The sequence below is a fragment of the Streptopelia decaocto genome (genome assembly GCF_964273445.1).
Source record: "Streptopelia decaocto genome assembly, chromosome: 5".
NCBI classification, from domain to species: domain Eukaryota; kingdom Metazoa; phylum Chordata; class Aves; order Columbiformes; family Columbidae; genus Streptopelia; species Streptopelia decaocto.
The window spans coordinates 35,569,955-35,588,868 of record NC_138659.1 but is presented as its reverse complement, the minus strand read 5'-3'; the positions used below and the strand labels follow the sequence as shown (position 1 = coordinate 35,588,868).

The window sequence follows — 18,914 nt, the reverse complement described above, 5'->3', positions numbered from 1 at the left end:
GCAGAGCCCGACCCCCCTGGCTCCAAGCTCCTTTCAGGCAGTTCAGAGATCAGAAGGTCTCCCCTCAGCTCCTGTTCTCCAGCTGAACCCCCCAGGTCCCTCAGCCGCTCCCATCACACTTGTGCTCCAGCCCCTCACCCTCTCCTTCCTGCTGGCCTGACACACATGTGGTGGCAATGCTTCCTGTGCACTCCTTGGTCATTGGTGTTTGTCCTCCTTGTTTGAGAGCTCCTCAAGGACCAGTGACACCATGAAGGGCAACACCAGGGTCAACCAAGGTGCCGGGGCAGGAGCCCCTGGCCAGGCAGCCCTGCTGGAAGGGCCATGGGGTATTGAGCTGCGCGAGGGGGCTGCGGGGACCCTGCTGTGACCCTGCCGTGGCTGCCCAGTGGGTTTGGGATTAGAGCATCCAACTCACGAGGAGACAGAAGGGAGTTGGGCTTGTAGGATCTGGCCATGGGGAGGTGGGAGGGTCTGAGAGCTGCCCCCGGTCACAGCGCAGGCAGGACTGGAGGGGATGGATGAGACCAAACCCCTCTCAGTGGTGACAGGCGATGCAAGAAGGGGGCTCAGTCCTGGATCGCAGCCCAGGGGCATCAGGTGGGAGGTGGAGAACCACCAGACAGGTCCCCAGGGAGGTGATCTGTGTCTGGGGCGCGGGTTCGGGGCTCAGCTGTGCCAAGCCAGGCACTTGCCTGGGTGGTCTGACCCCGGGGCTGCGCAGCTGGACATCCCCAGCGCCGACACGTCGGGAACGTCTGTTCTCCACCCCCGGGAGCTGGCGGTCCAAATGCCCTGGGGCTGGGTCACAGGGCCACTGTCCCCTCACGAAGCCACTGCAAGGCTGGTGTCCAGTGGCGGTTTGCAGCCCTCCCTGTGTGGTCCCCCCCCGTTGCTTGCTGCAAAACCAGCGGTGGGGAAAACCCCTCCAAAGTAAACGCTCATGGGGGATTTCAGGCTCCAGCACCGCAGCTCTGACACCCCCGGCTCTTCCTTGCAGGTGACTATTTCCCAGGCGCTGCTCATACCTGGGGCAGGCAGGGACAAACAACGCCCGCCGGGGTGGTGGGCGACCGCAGCTAGGGCTGGGAGCACCCCGGTACCCGCGCCCCACCAGCGGGCCGGAGCCAGGCGCACCCCCGGGCAGCGTGGGGCAAGAACCGGCGCTGCAAAGAACCACCGGCAGCCTCGGGGACACACGGCTTTATTGGGGCCCCTAACAGGTTGGTGTCCCCCGCCCAGGTAGGGAACCCAACACCAGCAGGGGGGCGGGGCCTGGGGGCGAGGGGCGGGGCCGGAGTGGGGGGCGTGGCGAAGCGGAGGGGCGGGGCCTGGCAGGGCGGGCGGGCCGTGCCGCGCCGAGCGCCATGGAGGGCGGTGGCGGGCGGAGGGTGCTGGTGGTGGGCGCGGGGCTGGCGGGGCTGGGGGCGGCGCAGCGGCTCCGCGGGCCCGGCTCCCTCCGCCTGCTGGAGGCCGCGCCCCGCGCCGGGGGCCGCGTCTGCACCCGCCCCTTCGGTACGCGGGAGAGCCGGGGGGGCAGCGGAGAGGGGGTGCGGGGCTGTAGCGGGGCAGCTGCACCTGGAACCCTCGCCGTGGGGCCAGTCCTGAGTGGGCGGACACGGGGCTGGAGCGGGACCAAAACCTGGTGGCACAGGGGTGGGGACAGGTGCAGGCTCCAGCGGTTGGGGGGGGGCACATGGGGCTTGGTGTCCCACCCCACATCCGCCTTGGGGTGACCTCCTTCCCCTCCCTGCAGCATCGGGGCTGGCAGAGATGGGGGCGCACTGGATCCACGGCCCCTCGCCGGGGAACCCTGTCTTCCGCCTGGCCATGGGCTACGGCCTGTTGGGCCCCGAGGCCGCCCGAGAGGAGAACCAGCAGGCGGAGGCGGGGGGACACCCCCCGCTGCCCTCAGTCACCTACGGCAGCTCGGGGAGGGTGCTGAGCCCCCGGGCCGTGAGGGAAGCCCGTGACCTCTTTGAGACCCTCCTGGCCTCCACCCGGGCTTTTCGGGGGGCCAAGGAGCTCCCGGCGCCCAGTGTGGGACAGTACCTGCGGGAGGAGATTGCTCGGAGGGTCCCCGTTTTGGGGGGCGGTGAGGAAGAAGCTCGGCGGCTGCAGCTGGCCGTCCTCGCCGCCTGCTTCAAGCTGGAGTGTTGCATCAGCGGGACTCACAGCATGGACCTGGTGGCCCTGGAGCCCTTCGGGGAGTATGTCTCCCTGCCCGGCCTTGATTGCACCTTCCCGGGGTAAGCGTGGGGCTCTGGAGGGGGGCACAGAAGCGGATTTGGGGGGCAGCCCGTCCCCAGCGGCACCCTCCTCCCGCAGCGGCTACAGCAGCCTGCCCGATCGCATGCTCTCGTCTCTGCCGGAGGGCACAGTGCTGCTCAACAAGGCGGTGAGGACCATCCAGTGGAGAGGGTCCTTCCGTGAGGAAGGGGACCAGGCCAGGGATTTCCCCGTCCGAGTGGAGTGCGAAGATGGAGATGCCTTCCTTGCCGATCACGTCATTGTCACCGTCCCGCTGGGTGAGGACACCAACACCTTTCCTTGTCCTGTACCCTCCAAACAGGGACTTGCACAAACCCCTTCCCATCCTCCCCTCTCCCAACAGGGTTCCTGCTGGAAACAGGTTTGGGGAGGCGAAAGTATTTCAGACGCCATTTAGGAGCCCATCAAACAGAGCTGCTCGATCTTCTGCCCACAGGTTTCCTCAAGGAACGCCACCAGGACTTCTTCCAGCCTCCCCTGCCGCAGCAGAAAGCAGAGGCCATTCGCCGCCTGGGTTTCGGCACCAACAACAAGATCTTTCTGGAGTTTGAGCGGCCTTTTTGGGATCCCCAGCAGCAGCTCCTGGAAGTGGTGTGGGAGGACGAGTCACCCCTCGAGGAACCCAACACTGATCTGGAGGCCAACTGGTTCAAGAAGCTCATTGGATTCGTGGTCCTCCAGCCGCCCGAGCAGTACGTGGCCAGGAGCGTCAGCAAAAGGGCATCACTGCTGGGGGGGTTTGGGCATCTTTGGGGCAACATGAAGGAGCATCTTGGTGCCATGTGGAGCTTCAAGACCTTCTCTGGGTGACGGGTGGCCCATGACACAGCCGGAGGGTGTCAGACAGTTCTCAGCCCCATCTTTCCTCCCCAGGCACGGGCACGTCCTCTGCGGCTTCATCGCAGGGAAGGAGTCGGAGTACATGGAGACGCTGAGCGACGCGGAGGTTCTCAACACCATGACGCACGTCCTCCGCACGCTGACAGGTACCGCTGCCTCCTCCACCCTCACCACCCCAACATCCCTGGGGAAACGCGCACCCGGATTTCTGGATCCCCCCCAAAATCTGTACCTGCAGGGAACCCGCACCTGCCCGCTCCCAGGAGTGTGCTCAGGTCCCGGTGGCACAGCGCTCCCTACACCCAGGGCTCCTACAGCTACGTGGCCGTCGGCAGCTCCGGGGATGACATCAATGTGCTGGCTCAGCCCCTGCCCGAGGACCTCGAGGACCCCAGGGTAACTGCTTTAGGCCACAGGGAGGTGCAGCAGCTGTGGGGGAGGCAGGAAACCCCAGGTGGGGAGACAGATGGGTGGGAACAGGATGCCTCAGGCCTTGAGGAGCATAGAGAGGTGACATTCTGCACTCTTGCTCTGTGCGGGGTTCAGCGATGCTCAGGTCACCAACCAACCCCCCTTGGCTCTCTCCACTGAGCTCCACGGGGGTGGAGAGAACCCCATTTCCCTAAAATCCAGGGACACATAGCTCCTTCCAGCATCCTCACGGCACAGGGTGGGTGTCTAAGGATGGGAAGGTGCCCACTTCTTGCCCTCTACATGGCTGCAGAGTGGGTCATGCACGCACATGGTGCCAAGGGCAGGGACATGAGGCTGGTTTAGTACAAGCTGGTGTCCCCGCTGTGCTGGGGGCAGCAGCAGCCCCCGGCACTCACCTCCCGCCTCGCCACAGCCTCTGCAGCTCCTCTTCGCCGGCGAGGCCACCCACCGCACCTTCTACTCCACCACCCACGGGGCCCTGCTGGCGGGCTGGCGGGAGGCTGAGCGGCTCAACCGCCTCTTGGAAGCACCTGGCCCTGCTCCTCAGCTCTGAGGCGGCAAAATAAAACCCGTTGCTGCTGCTTGGCCTCCTTTATTGAGAAAGCTCCCCGGCGGCTGGACGCAGAGGCTTTCTCCGAGGGGATGGATGTGCTTCTGGCGAGAAGAAGGGGCTGCGGCGTTAGTACCAGTTGGTGCCGGCGATCAGGAAGCGGGTGTCATCCAGCGGGTCCTGCGTCGGGCCTGGCTGCGGGGCGGGCTGAGGGGCTGCGGGCGGCTGTGGGGTGGGTTGGGGACCAGGCCCCGCCACACGGGGAGCGCTGTGCCCCGCGGGGGGCGCTCCGGGCCCGGCGGGGGGTGCTGTGGGCCTGGCAGGCGGCACTCCGGGCCCGGCAGCCCCCGTGACACCGGGACCCCCCGCAGGCCGCGGCTCCGCCATGGCGCTGAGGACACGTGAGCGACGCCCGCTGAGCGAACGCCCCGCCCACTCAATGTGACCACACTCGCGTGTAGTCCCCCCTCTCCCGCGCCGGATGTGACGCAACGAAGCGGCGCCGTCGCCATGAGGGTGTGGGCAGGAGCGCTGCGGGCGGCGGCCGCGCCCGGGCCGCTCACCGGCGGCTTCCGGGAGCGCTTCGATTTCGGCGGCCGCGATGTGGCCTCCTGGTTCCCGGGGCACATGGCGAAAGGTGAGGGCTGGGAGCGGGCGGGCTGGCTCCGGCCCGCCGCCGCCGCTCAGCCCGCGCTGTGTTGCAGGCCTGCGGCAGATGCGGGCCTCCCTGCGGCGCGCCGACTGCCTCATCGAGGTGCACGACGCTCGCATATCCTCCGGCACGGCTCCTCATCCCCCCGGGGCGCCGGGAAGCTTGTCCCGGACCCCCAGCTGCCCCGTCTTCCTCCAGGCCGCCCCTTCTCCCAGCCCGTGCCCCACAGCAGCCCCATAAACTCCCCTCGCTCCTCCCCGTCCGCGCTCCCACACCGGCACAGTTGTTGTCCTTAGCGGTGCTCACATCCCGCTGTCGGGCCGGAACCCCATGCTGCAGGAAGCACTGGGCATCCGCCCGCACGTCCTAGTGCTGAACAAGATGGACCTGGCTGATCCCCGCCGGCAGCCGGTGAGCGCCGGGCTGCCTCGCGGGCTGGGTCCCGCGGGTGGCCACAGGCAGGTGCCGGCAATGCCTCTGTCTGTGCCCTTCAGACAGTCTTGGAGTGCCTGAAGCAGCAGGGATGCTCGCACGTTGTCTTCACTGACTGCCAGCGCGATGGCAACGTTAAGAAGGTAACGGGCCAGTGGCCCCATGTCCAGCCCGGCTCCTGCCAGCAGCTGTGGGCTGTACACTGAGCTCCAGCCTCAGTGTCCCGCTGTGGGGAGGTGACGCTGGCTGCTCAGAGCCATCCTCATTTCCAGCTTGATCCCTGTTTTGCGCATCCTCCTGGCACAGTGTCCTCCAAGCGAGTGGCTGCTGCCAGCCTGGGTGCAGAGCTGCAGTCACGGCCCCCCTCTGTGTTTCCCTGCAGATTGTTCCCCTGGTTGCCAGGCTGGTGGGTGACAGCCTGCGCTACCACAGAGCTGAGGTGAGACACGGCGGTGAGGCTGCTGGTGCGTTGTGCAGGGGGCCGGGGTGGCCATTGGCAGGTCACATCCCTATGGCTGGAGGGACAAGGCTGCTCGGCGAGGGCCGGGTTGTTTTGCTGTCACAGCTGCCCCATCACTGGTAACCACTCACTTGCAGAGCACCGAGTACAGCATCCTGGTGATTGGTGTGCCCAACGTGGGCAAGTCCTCCCTCATCAACTCACTGCGCAGGCTGCACCTCAAAAAGGGTATTTCTCGGTGGTGCCTGGGCGCAGGGAGCAGCCGCCAGCACAGCCATGGGGCTGCCTTCTCTGACCGTGTCTCTCCTTTCCCCAAAGGCAAAGCCACTGCGGTCGGTGGCGAGCCGGGTGTCACCAAGGCGGTGCTGACCAGGATCCAGGTACCATTCCCACGGCACAGCCAGCTGGGCGGGTGCTGGGCTCTGCCTCCCTGCCTCGAGGCACCCAGGGCTGACCTCGGAGTGGTGCTCCCCTTTCCATTGACACCTTAATGAAGGAACTCAGTGCCTCACTTGTGTCAGACTCTGGGGTGCTGATTGCCGGGCTGCGCATCCTAACGGCCCTGCCTCCCCCCTGCCAGGTGTGCGAGAAGCCGCTGATGTACCTGGTGGACACGCCGGGTGTGCTGCCCCCACGGCTGGGGGACCTGGAGACGGGCATGAAGCTGGCGCTGTGTGGTGAGGTGGCGTCCGTGGCCGCGGGGACATCCCAAATGTGGCTTTGAACTCTGATTGGGGTGGAAGGGCACTGCTTGCAGCACATGCTGCCCACGAGTGGCATGTGGACAGCACGACGGGTGAGCAGGGCTGGGGGGAAGCTGGGGCTTGACCCACTTTTCCAGGAGCCATCCGTGACCACCTGGTAGGGGAGGACATCATGGCCGACTACCTCCTGTACACCCTCAACAAGCACCAGCAGTTCGGGTGAGCCGGCGGGGGAACCGGAGTGGGGCTGGGGCTGTGGAGGAACCATCCCTGGGGATGTGGCGGAGCTGCGATGCCGGCAGGGTGACACCTCTTTGGGCAGGTACGTGCGGCGCTACGGGCTCGCCGAGGCCTGCGACGACATCCAGGCGGTGCTGAGGCGCGTGGCGCTCGCCCAGGGCAGAACACAGAGGGTGAAGGTGCTGACAGGCACGGGTGAGTGCACCGGGGGATCTCTGCCGACTGGGATTACAGGCATTTGGGGACCCCAGGGGGGCTCTGGGCTCCACTGACGCCTCCTTCCACACCCCCTGTCTCCAGGAGATGTCAACGTGACGATGCTCAACTACCCGGCTGCTGCCTATGAGTTCCTGCGGGATTTCCGGGCAGGACGCCTGGGCAGGGTGACGCTGGACTGAGACCTGGTGCGGGGGAGAAGCGTCAGGCTGGGGACACCCCGCTTCCTCTGCAGGTGTGGACACCTCGCCGTGGAGCTCTGGTGTGTGGTTTGAAGCGGCTCTGCCGGCGCAGCCCCTGGGCTTGGGCCGGGATCCCCGCAGCAGCCGGTGAGGCTGTGCCACGGTGGCTTCCCCATGGTGTCACCGTGCAGGGTGATGTGATGCTGTCCGGCGGAGTGCGGTGCCTGACTGGGGGGAGCTGGGGCACGGCTGCTGCCTCCAGCCAGGACAAAACCCTCAGGGAGCAGTTTCCTCACCTCCGTCCCCAAATAAAACTGCTGTGGGTGGGTGCCAGGGTAGTGGCGGTGCTGGAGTCCCCATCCTGTGCCCATCACCGCACATCCAGCCACACCTGTGTTCTGCCCAGCTTTATTGCCACCTCCTCGTCCTCCAGCACTGCAAGACCCACGTACAGAGGAGCAGCACGGCCTGGGGGGCCTGAGCCATTGGGGTTGTGGGGGGAGACAGAGGGGGCTTCCCGCGGGGTCCAGCCCCGCTGGCACCGGGTAACGGGGAGCCGCGGCCAGCCCGGGGGCCGGGCTCAGTCCCGGTCCTGGCAGCATTGGTAGTGGCACCGGGCACGGGTGCTGTCAGCGGCGGAGGGTGGCAGCCAGCGGCCAGAGCCAAGGCAGGGCCCAGCCCGGAGGGGCCCGGGCCGGTGCAGCCGAGGTCCAGGCAGCGGCCGTCACGTTCCCATCCCGGTAGTCAGTGCCGTCACCCGCAGCCAGCTCCCCGGCCAGCCGGGCCCGGCGCAGGGCCACCCCGGCCGCCGCTCCTGCTCCCGCCGCTGCTGCCACCCGCAGGGCCGCCCCGGCCGAGCCGTACCGGGGCACCGACGCCTTCACCCGGCCGCGGGCGGCCCCCCGGGCCCCGCCACGGGCAGCTCCGCGGGCCCCGCCGCGCCCGCCCTTGCCGGCCACCGTGTCGCAGAAGGCGGCGGCGAGCAGCATCAGCGCCCAGCAGCACGCCGCGCCGCGCCGCATCCCGCCGCACCTGCCACGGGAGAGCCGGGGCTCAGTGGGGGCTGCCCACGCGTGTCCGCGGGGCGGGGGGGATGCGGGACGAGCTCCGCCTGTGAACTGCGTGTGCACGAACGGGATGCACGCCCCGTGCTCGGGGTTGCACACGCGTGTGTGTCGCTCGTGGGCTTGGGTTGCGCGTGCGTGTGCCCCACGCAGCTGCCCGTGGGTGACACAAACAGGCTCTTGCACGCGTAGCCGTGCACACTCGCGCCCGCCCGTGCACACCGCGCTTACACGCGCGTGCACAAGCTGCACGTACCTGTTCGCTCCCGCATGCGCGCCTTCCTTTGCACGCCCGACACGCGCGTGCACTCACCCGCGCCTGGCCACCCGCGCAGCCCCGTGCAAGGCTCGCGGACGCGCGCACGCCTTGCACACACGCGCCGCTGTGCTGCCCGCGGGCGCGTGCACGTTTTGCACGCTGCTCACACGCGCGCCTTGCACGCCCCCACCCCCCGCGGCAGCACGCGTGCGTGCACGCGCACGGCCGCGGGGCACATTCACATTCACACACACACACACGCACACGCGACCCCCCGCTCCGGTACCGGGCACACGCCGCCCCCGCCCGCGGGGCTCACCGCGCGCGTGGTTGCCGCCGGCTTCGCTTCGCTCCGCTCCGTTCCTCCCCGCCCGCGCTCCCGCCACCGCCGCGCTCCCGCCGCCGGCGCCTCCCCCTCCCCCCCACCCCACGCGCGGGGGCGGAGGCGCGCGCTCGGGGCTGCGTGGCGGCGGGGGGCGCGGGGCACGGCGGCCACGCAGCCGCGAGAAGAGGGGGAGGGAGCACCCCCCGGAGCCACTAAACGCCCCTAATCCCGGCCCCACCGGGCCCACTCGTGTCCCTCTGCGCGGGGGCGAGGGCAGGACAGTCGGGCCACGCCCCGCGGGGTGCCGGCCCGGTCGCCCCTTCCCCGACTTCTCGCCCACGGCACCGGGGAGTCCCACGGCAGCGACTGCCCAAGGGCGGGGCGCGGCGGCACCGCCTCGACCAATGGGGATGGCGCGTTGTGGGGCGTGGCCGCCTTGGCCAATGGGGACTCAGCGGGGCGGGGCCGCTGCACCGCGCTCCGCCATGGCCGCCGCGCTGCGCGCCCTGCTCCGCTCCGCCGCCACCGCCGCGCTCCTGCCGCCGCCCCCCCGCCCCCTCCTCGGGGTGCGAGCCCACAGCGCCGGTGAGCGGGGAACGGGGCGGGGCGGTGGGGAGCGGCGACTGCCGGGGCCTCTACACCGGGCACCGTGCACGGGCCTTGGCACCGGATCTCGCGCTGTGCACGGGGTCCCGCACCGGACACCGAGTCCCTGCGCCCCGTATGGGCGCTGGCACTGTGCACCGCGGTCCCAGCAGCGCGGTATCTTGCACCGGGTCCCAGCACCGCACATCAGCCCGGCACCGGGTGGTCCCTTGCGCTGCACTTGCCCGGGCCGGGACCGCACCGGGAATTCCCCGCCAGCTCCGCTCCCGAGCGCCCGGGGGTGACGTCCCGCTGGCCGCCCGTGACCGCTGAAGGTCGCTTTAAGATCTGGCGGTGCCGCGGGCGGGTGCGGGCTCTGTGCGGGCGGCCGGTGGCTAACGAGCCGCTGTCGGGGCGGCGGGCAGGGGCCGCTTTCCAGTACCTGTCGGTGCAGAAGACCGGGGCGCGGCAGAGCGTGGGCCTGATCCAGCTGAACCGGCCGCAGGCGCTCAACGCCCTGTGCGAGGGCCTGATGGAGGAGCTGAGCCGGGCGCTGGAGGCCATGGAGAGTGACCCGCAGGTGGGGGCCATCGTCATCACCGGCAGCCAAAAAGCCTTCGCAGGTAGGGCAGAGCGACGCACCCCGACACGGGTGTTGGCGGAGGGGGGTTGGTGTCACATCCCCTTCTTGCTTTGCAGCCGGCGCGGACATCAAGGAGATGCAGAACAAAACCTTCCAGGAGTGCTACAGCGGGGGCTTTCTCGGTGGCTGGGACAAGGTCTCCACCGTCCGCAAACCCATCATTGCTGCCGTCAACGGCTACGCCGTGAGTCCCCCCCGCCTCTCGCCGCGCCCCGGCTGCGCCCCAGCACCCCCTGACCCTCCTCTTCCTCCCCATCCCAGCTGGGCGGCGGGTGCGAGCTGGCCATGATGTGCGACATCATCTACGCCGGGGAGAAGGCACAGTTCGGGCAACCCGAAATCCTGCTGGGGACCATCCCGGGTGAGCGGGGGGTGCCTGGCAAGGAGGGGTCATCCTGGACAGAGCAGGGGTGGTGGGGACACCCCCGTGTCCCTCTCTGGACCTTTCCCTTCCCCAAACGGCTCCAGGCGCTGGAGGGACGCAGCGGTTGACCAGGGCGGTGGGGAAGTCGCTGGCCATGGAGATGGTCCTCACTGGGGACCGGATTTCAGCGGCAGAGGCGAAGGAGGCAGGTAGGGGTGGGGGTCAGCTGGGGTATGTCGGGGACCTGTCCCCCCACCCCACCACCTCCCGCTGTCCACCCTAGGGCTGGTCAGCAAGGTCTTCCCTGTGGAGAAGCTGCTGGACGCAGCCATTGCCTGCGCAGAGAAAATCGCCAGCAACTCCAAGCTGGTGGCCGCCATGGCCAAGGAGTCTGTCAATGCCGGTAGGGGCTGCGGGCCAACAGGAAGCCCAGGGGGCTGTGGGTTCAGCAGGGAGGTCTCCCCAACTTCTCCCTTGCTCTCAGCCTTCGAGACGACGCTGGCAGAGGGGATGAGGACAGAGAAGCGACTTTTTTATGCCACCTTCGCCACTGTGAGTAGGGGGTCAGCCCCACTGCGGGGGGGACAGCGGAGGTGCCGCACCCCCCAGCCTCACCCCTGCGCTCCTCACAGGGCGACCGCAAAGAGGGGATGACAGCGTTCGTGGAGAAGCGCAAGGCGAACTTCACCGACAGCTGAGCCCAGGGATGCAGGTCCCCACGGCCACCTGCGCCCCACAGTCCCTGTGTCACCCCGAGGGCTCTGGGACCAGCGGTGAATGATTCCAGATGGGGCATCCCATTTGCTGTTGCTATTAAAAGGTTTTCCTGGCACTGCCGGGACATGGGGCATCCTTGCCATGGGGTTCCACCGCACTGGGAAATGTTGGGGTTCCATGAGACCCCCCACTCCATCACACTGATATGGGATGCAGGGCTGGGCAAGAGCAGCTTGGTGGAGCAAGGGGTCCGTGTGTCCCGCGGGGAGGGGACAGCCTGCGGCTCCTTCATGAGCACAACACCCATGTGCTGAGGTTGCTCAGCCTCCTGAGCTGACCCGAGGCCTGAGTGAGGGGCTGAACTCAGCCCGAGGCACCATCCTCCCCCTGCCCAGGGTCTCAGGGCAAGGCCCAGGAGGGGGAACCCCCAGATTTCAGGGCCCTGCACTTAGCGAGGGCTTTCTGGCAGCACTGAGGAGCCTAGCAGGAGGTGCAGGGCCGAATGGGTTTATTGGGGGCTCATGAGTGCGGAGGGGGGTTCCAGGCCCCCTGGGAAGCCCCAGGGGCGGCTCAGCTCAGCCGTGGTGGAGGTGGTCGAGGTCCTTCTCCGGGCCCCTCTGCACCTGTGGGGAGGGCAACCGGGGTGGCCCGCGGACATCGGCCTCCCTGGCACGGTCCTCGGGGTGGTGGAGATGATCAAGGTCCTTCTCGGGTCCTGCCCGGGCTTGGCCGGGGCCCCCTTGAGCTGCGGCGCTGCTGGAGAAGACCTTGATCCCTGGTACCACCTCTCTGCTCATCTCAGCCTCCTGCGGCAGCTCCACGGCTCCTGCACCCAGGATGCTGGACAAGGGGAGCAAAACCACGCAGGAAAGGTCTCAGTGTCCCAGGGCTCCAAAATATCCCTGGGAGGCTGCAGTTCACATCTTGGGGAGCAAACGGGCTCATTTAGCCACTTATCCAAGGAACAGGCTGGATGGGTCCGGGACATCGGTGCAGGAGCACCACAGCTCCCCAGTGCCGCCGGGAAGGTAAACGGCTGGGCCTGGATGTTGGGTGAGTTGGGGTGATTTGGGGGGAAGCCAGATCTGGGAGCCCCTGAATTGCTGGGGGGTGCAAAGCCCTGAATGGAATTCCCTCCCCCCAAGGGCTTTCCCTTCTGGTGCGCTGCTTTGCGGGGGCTCTCGGGGCAGACGCAGCGCCCGGGGGTGCAGGGAGCGCGGCCGCCTCTTACATCTCCTTGGGCACATCCTGCTCCGCAGCCAGGTCCTCACGTCGGGCGTTGCTGGGAACCTGCGGGGAGAGAGGGGACGTGGGGTGGCAGCGCGCAGCCGTGGGTCTCCCTGTGCCCTCATCAGCCGGGCAGCGGGGGGGCCCGGGGAGATGGGGGCTCACCTGGGTGCCCCCGGGTGCGGGCAGGAGGAGGGTGGCGCCCAGCAGGAGGGTGACGCTGCAGAGCTGTAGGGCCCTGGGGCTGCAGAGGGACCGAGACACAGGAGCCACGTTGGAGGAGCTGAGCTGGTGGGGCTGCCCGCACCAGACCCTGCCTGCGCCAGACCCTGCCTGCGCCAGACCCTGCCTGCGCCAGACCCTGCCTGCGCCAGAGCTGCCTGCGCCAGAGCTGCCTGTGCCAGACCGTGCCCACACCAGACCCTGCCTGCACCAGACCCTGCCTCCACCAGAGCTGCCTGCGCCAGCCCCTGCCTGCGCCAGCCCCTGCCTGCGCCAGAGCTGCCTGCATCCAGACTGGCTGCCTCTATCTTGCATGAGTTGCTGCCTGTGCCCTGCAACCCACAGCTCCTCCCCACACCCCCTGCCTGCAGCCCCAGTCCCTGCCCGCACCCCCTGCCTGCACCCCCAGCTCCTCCTGCCCCAGCGCCCACCCCTGCCCGCCCCCCAGGAGCCTTGCAGGGCCGCACCGCTCCATGGCCACCTTCCGCCCGCTGCCCGGCCTCTGCCTGCACTTTGCCCGCTGCGGCCGCTCCCGGGCGCCCGTCCCACACGTCCCCGTGGCACTGGGTGGCACCGGGTGGTGCTCAGGGGAAAGAGTTCAGTGTCCTGCCCGGAGCAGCAGGGCAGCCAGGGCACCCACGTCCTTCTGCGCTGTGGGTGCACCCATTGGGGCCCATGGGTTTGTGGGTGTCCTTAATAAGAGGGGAGCATTTTAGGGGAACAATGTTTAGATTTCTTAAAGAGAAGTGTGACTTAAAAGAGTTCGGTGGCAGGTTCACTCTGTTATTTACTACCTAGGGGAAATACGCCAAACCAAGTGCCGCTTACCTTCCCTCCAGGAGCCTGTGCCCATTCACAAAGCACCTTCAGGCGTCTTCCCTCCCTGGTAACTCTTCATCTGGAGTCTGTGTCTTGGAGCTCCAGAGACAAACTTCCAGGCCTGATAACCGTATGCAGAGCAGACTTTCAGGAGACAAAATCCTCATGAAAAAGAAACTTAATGCAGTAGAATAGCAGTGAAGTGCGAAATACGTCTTATAAGTGCTCGGCGTAGTTTGTAGTTGCTTTTGGTAAATATGAGCAGAACTTTACAGCTTAAAGTTTTAGCAAATCCAGCTTACCAAGTAACATGAGGCAAAGAGTGTATTAAAAATCATGCAACCTTATGTCTCTAAATAACTCATTACATTTAGTGTGCATGTACTTAAGCTAAGTGATTAATATTAAACTTAAACTGGGCTCACCCACAGACCTGTGAGTAGTAAATCCATCGCCACACAGCTCACTGATTGAGCCGGGAGAGCTCAAAGTGGGCTCATCCAGGCTCTCGTATTTATAGAATAAAGTGGTTAACTCGTAGCCAAATTGCACACAGTAGGAAGAGTGCACGAGCTCCCTGCGCCCACAAGTTACTGGTGCTCAGGTGCTGTTCGGCTTCCCTGTGGGTCTCCTGGAAGGAGTTCTTGGCCAGGCTGTGGCTCAGGCTTTTCCCTCCTCTGGAGCCTGGACCAACCTGCTGCGGTTTGGCCGGGCGAGGGGGTCGAGTGCATCCACCACAAATGTAAAGCAGGTGTCAATGAGAGGAACCGCATCCACAGCGCAGAGGGACGTGGGTGCCCTGGCTGCCCTGCTGCTCCGGGCAGGACACTGAACTCTTTCCCCTGAGCACCACCCGGTGCCACCCGGTGCCACGGGGCCGCGTGGGACGGGCGCCCGGGAGCGGCCGCAGCGGGCAAAGTGCGGGCAGAGGCCGGGCAGCGGGCGGAAGGCAGCCATGGAGCGGTGCGGCCCTGCAAGGCTCCTGGGGGGCGGGCAGGGGTGGGCGCTGGGGCAGGAGGAGCTGGGGGTGCAGGCAGGGGGTGCGGGCAGGGACTGGGGCTGCAGGCAGGGGGTGTGGGGAGGAACTGTGGATTGCAGGGCACAGGCAGCAACTCATACAGGATAGAGGCAGCCACTCTGGATGCAGGCAGCTCTGGTGCGGGCAGGATCTGGTGCAGGCAGGGGCTGGTGCAGGCAGGGGCAGGTGCAGGCAGGAGCTGGTGCGGGCAAGGTCTGGCACAGGCAGATCTGGTGTGGGCAGGGTCTGGCACAGGCAGGGCCTGGCACAGGCAGGGTTTAGCACAGGCAGGGTCTAGTACACGCAGGGTCTGGCACAGGCGGCTTTGGCACAGGCGGCTCTGGTGCGGGCAGCTCTGGCGCAGGCAGGGTCTGGCGCAGGCAGGGTCTGGCGCAGGCAGCTCTGGTGCGGGCAGGGTCTGGCGCAGGCAGGGTCTGGTGCGGGCAGCCCCACCAGCTCAGCTCCTCCAACGTGGCTCCTGTGTCTCGGTCCCTCTGCAGCCCCAGGGCCCTACAGCTCTGCAGCGTCACCCTCCTGCTGGGCGCCACCCTCCTCCTGCCCGCACCCGGGGGCACCCAGGTGAGCCCCCATCTCCCCGGGCCCCCCCGCTGCCCGGCTGATGAGGGCACGGGGAGACCCACGGCTGCGAGCTGCCACCCCACGTCCCCTCTCTCCCCGCAGGTTCCCAGCAACGCCCGACGTGAGGACCTGGCTGCGGAGCAGGATGTGCCCAAGGAGATGTAAGAGGCGGCCGCGCTCCCTGCACCCCCGGGCGCTGCGTCTGCCCCGAGAGCCCCCGCAAAGCAGCGCACCAGAAGGGAAAGCCCTTGGGGGGAGGGAATTCTATTCAGGGCTTTGCACCCCCCAGCAATTCAGGGGCTCCCGGAGATGTAAACTTCAGCCTCCCAGGGATATTTTGGAGCCCTGGGGCACTGAGACCTTTTCTGCGTGGTTTTGCTCCCCTTGTCCAGCATCCTGGGTGCAGGAGCCGTGGAGCTGCCGCAGGAGGCTGAGATGAGCAGAGAGGTGGTACCAGGGATCAAGGTCTTCTCCAGCAGCGCCGCAGCTCAAGGGGGCCCCGGCCAAGCCCGGGCGGGACCTGAGAAGGACCTTGACCATCTCCACCACCCCGAGGACCGTGCCAGGGAGGCCGATGTCCGCGGGCCACCCCGGTTGCCCTCCGCACAGGTGCAGAGGGGCCCGGAGAAGGACCTCGACCACCTCCACCACGGCTGAGCTGAGCCGCCCCTGGGGCTTCCCAGGGGGCCTGGTACCCCCTCCGCACCAATGAGCCCCCAATAAACCCATTTGCCTCTGCACCTCCTGCTGGGCTCCTCAGTGCTGCCAGAAAGCCCTCGCTAAGTGCAGGGCCCTGAAATCTGGGGGTTCCCCCTTCTGGGCCTCACCCTGAGACCCTGGGCAGGGGGAGGATGGTGCCTCGGGCTGAGTTCAGCCCCTCACTCGGGCCTCGGGTCAGCGCAGGAGGCTGAGCAACCTCAGCACATGGGTGTTGCACAGAGGGACAAGTGGGTGACAAAGGGGGTTTCTCCATCAAGAGATGAGGAAACCAAATCAGTGCTGCTCATCCCTTTGGGCCACCAGCTCCCCTGGCAGGGGCCATCGGGGTCAAACAGCGCTGGGCAGGCCAGGGGGGCCAGGGGGAGCGCGGCAGCACAGGGCGGCGCAGACCGGGGCAGGGGGTGGCACGGGGGCTGTGCTCAGCTCCTCCGGCAACACGTGGCCGCAGGATGAGGGACGCTGCCGGCACCTCCTGCTGCCTGAGGGGAAGATCCTGACCGGGGCCCCCACACTCAGACCACGCTGGCACTTGGCTGCCCATCACTGTTTATTGGAGCTGCTCGGCACCGCTGCCTCTCCTGCTCAGAGCTGGGGGGACTTGAGCAGGGGACCCTCAGTCCTGCCCGGCTCTCGGGCTGCTGATCCATCCCGCAGGGGCCGGAGAGGCGGGAAGAGCCCCGGTGCCCGGGAGAGGTGGCTGTGGGACCACATCGGCCTGTGCTCCAGCAAGACGGTGGTGCCTGGGGGTGAGGAGCAGGGTCAGAGACACCCACAAACAGGTCCTGGTCCCCATCCTGCAGCACACAGGCTGGTGTCCCACCCTGCCCACGGACACCCCCCACCTGCACCCCCCAAACCAGGATCCTGCAGCCCCCCCGGGCTCCTCGCAGCCCTGCAGGCTGGGAAACCCTCTCCCGGCATTTTACCCCAGCTGCAGGGGGATCTGGTGGCTGCTGCCCGTTTTCCCGTCGGCTCCAGCCAGCCCCAGCTTTCCAAAGGCCTCTTCCAGCTGCCTGACCTGGGAACGGTGGTGGGGGCAGAGTCAGGGCACGGCCCCTGTGTCGTCCAGCACAGGGGGCCTTTGGCTGCCCCTCCCTGCCCAAATCCCCCCGGCATCCCCACAGCCCCCTCGGGGACTGCTGCCGGCTCACCTTCTGCTTCACGTGCTGGAGCTCCCATTCCAGAGCCTGCAGGGAGGACACCTGGCTCTGGACGGAGGACACCTGGCTCTGGAGGTCAGACAGGATGTGGGCCATGCTCTGCTGGCCTAGAGGGAACGGGCCAAGGGGACATGCTGTCGGTGAGGGGGTCTCGCCTGCAGGACCAGGCTCTGAGCACGATGAGCCCCCGACTCAGGGTGTCCCCACGTCAAACACCCCCTGCCAGCTCCCCAGGGCTCTCACCTCCCCCCGGGATGAGCCGGCACAGCTTCCTAAGCTCAGCACAGTCCAGCTTGGTGTCTCTCAGCTGGTCCACTCGATTCATTAGGATGCCAAATAAGTGGTCAAGATGCCCTAGATGGCTTTTAAACTCCAAGAGCTGGACCTGGTATAGAGAATCTAAGGTGCACGACAACTCCAACTCCTCCCAAGTCGTGTCTGGCTCTTGCTTAGAGGACTTTGGCTGCATCCCTGGCATGGAGACACTGGCATCAGACATCCTTGTCTGTTTGGAGGGGGCCCCAGCCCACTTCGCAGGGGTCGCTGGTGTTCCCTGCGTCCCTTCCTGCATCCCCTGGGAGACAGGCTGTGACCTTAGAGTTCCCTTGCTGGTCCTGGGCACAGGCTGTGTCCCTGGTGCCTTCAGCTTCGGCTGGACCCCCCAGTCCTGCCCGGCTCTCGGGGTGCTGATCCATCCTGCAGGGGCCAGAGCGGCGGGAAGAGCCCCAGTGCACAGGAGAGGTGGCTGTGGGACCACATCGGCCTGTGCTTCAGCAAGACAATGGTGCCTGGGGTTGAGGAGCAGGGTCAGAGACACCCACAAACAGGTCCTGGTCCCCATCCTGCAGCACACAGGCTGGTGTCCCACCCTGCCCAGGACCACCCCCCACCTGCACCCCCCAAACCAGGATTCTGCAGCCCCCCCGGGCTCCTCGCAGCCCTGCAGGCTGGGAAACCCTCTCCCGGCATTTTACCCCAGCTGCAGGGGGATCTGGTGGCTGCTGCCCGCTTTCCCGTCGGCTCCAGCCAGCCCCAGCTTTTCAAAGGCCTCCTCCAGCTGCCTGACCTGGGAACAGCGGTGGGGGCAGAGTCAGGGCACGGCCCCTGTGTCGTCCAGCACAGGGGGCCTGTGGCTGCCCCTCCCTGCCCAAATCCCCCCGGCATCCCCACAGCCCCCTCGGGGACTGCTGCCGGCTCACCTCCTGCTCCACTTCCTCCAACTCACAGTCCATACCCTGCAGGGAGGACACCCAGCCCTGCAGGGAGGACACCTGGCTCTGCAGGTCGGCCAGGGTGCGGGCTGTGCTCTGCTGGCCTAGAGGGAACGGGCCAAGGGGACATGCTGTCGGTGAGGGGGTCTCGCCCGCAGGGCCAGGCCCTGAGCAGGATGAGCCCCCGACTCGGTGTCCCCATGTCAAACACCCCCCGCCAGCTCCCCCAGGGCTCTCACCTCTCTCCGTGAGGAGCTGATGCTGCTTCTCAAAGTCAGCACGGTCCAGCTTGTTCTTTGTCAGTTGATCCACCCGATGCTTCTGGGTGACGTAGAAGCAATCGAGATGCCTCAGATGCCAGGGAATCTCCATTACCTGGACATGGTATCCAGAATTTAAAGTGGTGGCCAAGGCCTCCCAGGGCACACCTGTGTCTTGCTTGGAGGACCCTGAGTGCATCCCACGCTGGTTGTCCATGTCCGATTGGGGGGGGCTTGGCAGGGGCAGACCGGCCCCCAGTGCTCTCCTGGGAAGAGAAGGCAAAGAAAATGATCCAACCACTGAGAATGGTCAAACCAGCGAGTGGTCAAACCACCAAAAGTGATGAATCACTGACAGTGCCGAACCACTTAGAGGGATCCAGCCACTTAGAGGGATCCAACCACTGAGAGTGATCCAACCACCAGTGATCCAGCCTGTGGGAATAGCAAGACGTGCAGTTCCAGCCACCTGGATGATAAAGGAAAATCAATACTAACATGACCGTCCGTACGGTGCAAGAAGAAATAATAATAACATAATTAAATCACAGCAATTAGTCAAAGTATAAAAGGCCTTGGATAGGTTGTACTGAAGTACGTTGTTCGTAATTGTAAGGAGTGATAGCCCAGGCTCCTGAGAATGGTATCTCGGGCCAGAAAACCACCCCCAAGTACATGTGGTGTGTGAATGTTGTTGGGGCTGGTTTGTGAAGGAGTGGGAAAGTGATTGAAACTGACACAACACGAGCCTGATGTGTT

At 66.4% G+C, this 18,914-nt stretch overlaps 6 protein-coding genes across 8 annotated transcripts; 4 read left to right on the top strand and 2 right to left on the bottom strand.

Moving 5' to 3' along the window:
- Window positions 1-1,302: 1,302 nt before the first annotated feature.
- On the top strand, window positions 1,303-4,529 carry PAOX (polyamine oxidase). Its single transcript, XM_082053335.1, has 7 exons — window positions 1,303-1,515; window positions 1,757-2,249; window positions 2,329-2,528; window positions 2,708-2,963; window positions 3,145-3,257; window positions 3,350-3,507; window positions 3,959-4,529. Exons 1-7 carry the CDS (start codon window positions 1,368-1,370, stop codon window positions 4,097-4,099), a joined length of 1,509 nt encoding a protein of 502 aa, XP_081909461.1. The 5' UTR covers window positions 1,303-1,367; the 3' UTR covers window positions 4,100-4,529.
- Window positions 4,530-4,580: 51 nt separating this feature from the next.
- On the top strand, window positions 4,581-7,372 carry MTG1 (mitochondrial ribosome associated GTPase 1). Of its 2 annotated transcripts, XR_014184071.1 has the most exons (12): window positions 4,581-4,733; window positions 4,801-4,867; window positions 5,057-5,159; window positions 5,243-5,323; window positions 5,563-5,619; window positions 5,778-5,868; window positions 5,959-6,020; window positions 6,221-6,317; window positions 6,482-6,563; window positions 6,667-6,779; window positions 6,885-7,035; window positions 7,174-7,372. XR_014184071.1 is itself a non-coding variant. In XM_082052853.1 (11 exons), the coding sequence occupies exons 1-11, from the start codon at window positions 4,607-4,609 to the stop codon at window positions 6,980-6,982; spliced, it is 978 nt and encodes a 325-aa protein (XP_081908979.1). In that variant the 5' UTR covers window positions 4,581-4,606; the 3' UTR covers window positions 6,983-7,372. The 2 variants fall into 2 exon arrangements, 1 of the variants encoding a protein (XP_081908979.1); XM_082052853.1 differs by having other exon boundaries at window positions 6,885-7,372.
- Window positions 7,373-7,498: 126 nt separating this feature from the next.
- On the bottom strand, window positions 7,499-8,364 carry SPRN (shadow of prion protein). The gene is made up of 2 exons (XM_082052854.1): window positions 8,303-8,364; window positions 7,499-8,014 (listed from the first exon to the last, which is right to left on the bottom strand). Exon 2 carries the CDS (start codon window positions 8,002-8,004, stop codon window positions 7,612-7,614), a length of 393 nt encoding a protein of 130 aa, XP_081908980.1. The 5' UTR covers window positions 8,005-8,014; window positions 8,303-8,364; the 3' UTR covers window positions 7,499-7,611.
- Window positions 8,365-9,088: 724 nt separating this feature from the next.
- ECHS1 (enoyl-CoA hydratase, short chain 1) lies at window positions 9,089-11,054 on the top strand. The gene is made up of 8 exons (XM_082052215.1): window positions 9,089-9,215; window positions 9,641-9,838; window positions 9,915-10,042; window positions 10,120-10,219; window positions 10,327-10,431; window positions 10,506-10,625; window positions 10,707-10,774; window positions 10,855-11,054. Exons 1-8 carry the CDS (start codon window positions 9,116-9,118, stop codon window positions 10,918-10,920), a joined length of 885 nt encoding a protein of 294 aa, XP_081908341.1. The 5' UTR covers window positions 9,089-9,115; the 3' UTR covers window positions 10,921-11,054.
- A 394-nt stretch (window positions 11,055-11,448) lies between these two features.
- Window positions 11,449-13,700, bottom strand: PRAP1 (proline rich acidic protein 1). 2 transcript variants are annotated; one of them, XM_082052217.1, is made up of 4 exons: window positions 12,856-13,700; window positions 12,332-12,410; window positions 12,171-12,229; window positions 11,449-11,779 (listed from the first exon to the last, which is right to left on the bottom strand). In XM_082052217.1, exons 1-4 carry the CDS (start codon window positions 12,861-12,863, stop codon window positions 11,515-11,517), a joined length of 411 nt encoding a protein of 136 aa, XP_081908343.1. In that variant the 5' UTR covers window positions 12,864-13,700; the 3' UTR covers window positions 11,449-11,514. The 2 variants fall into 2 exon arrangements, with proteins under 2 accessions (XP_081908343.1, XP_081908342.1); XM_082052216.1 differs by having other exon boundaries at window positions 12,332-13,700.
- Window positions 13,701-14,062: 362 nt separating this feature from the next.
- LOC309440596 (uncharacterized protein) lies at window positions 14,063-15,532 on the top strand. The gene is made up of 4 exons (XM_082054418.1): window positions 14,063-14,170; window positions 14,726-14,804; window positions 14,907-14,965; window positions 15,197-15,532. Exons 1-4 carry the CDS (start codon window positions 14,163-14,165, stop codon window positions 15,459-15,461), a joined length of 411 nt encoding a protein of 136 aa, XP_081910544.1. The 5' UTR covers window positions 14,063-14,162; the 3' UTR covers window positions 15,462-15,532.
- Window positions 15,533-18,914: the final 3,382 nt, after the last annotated feature.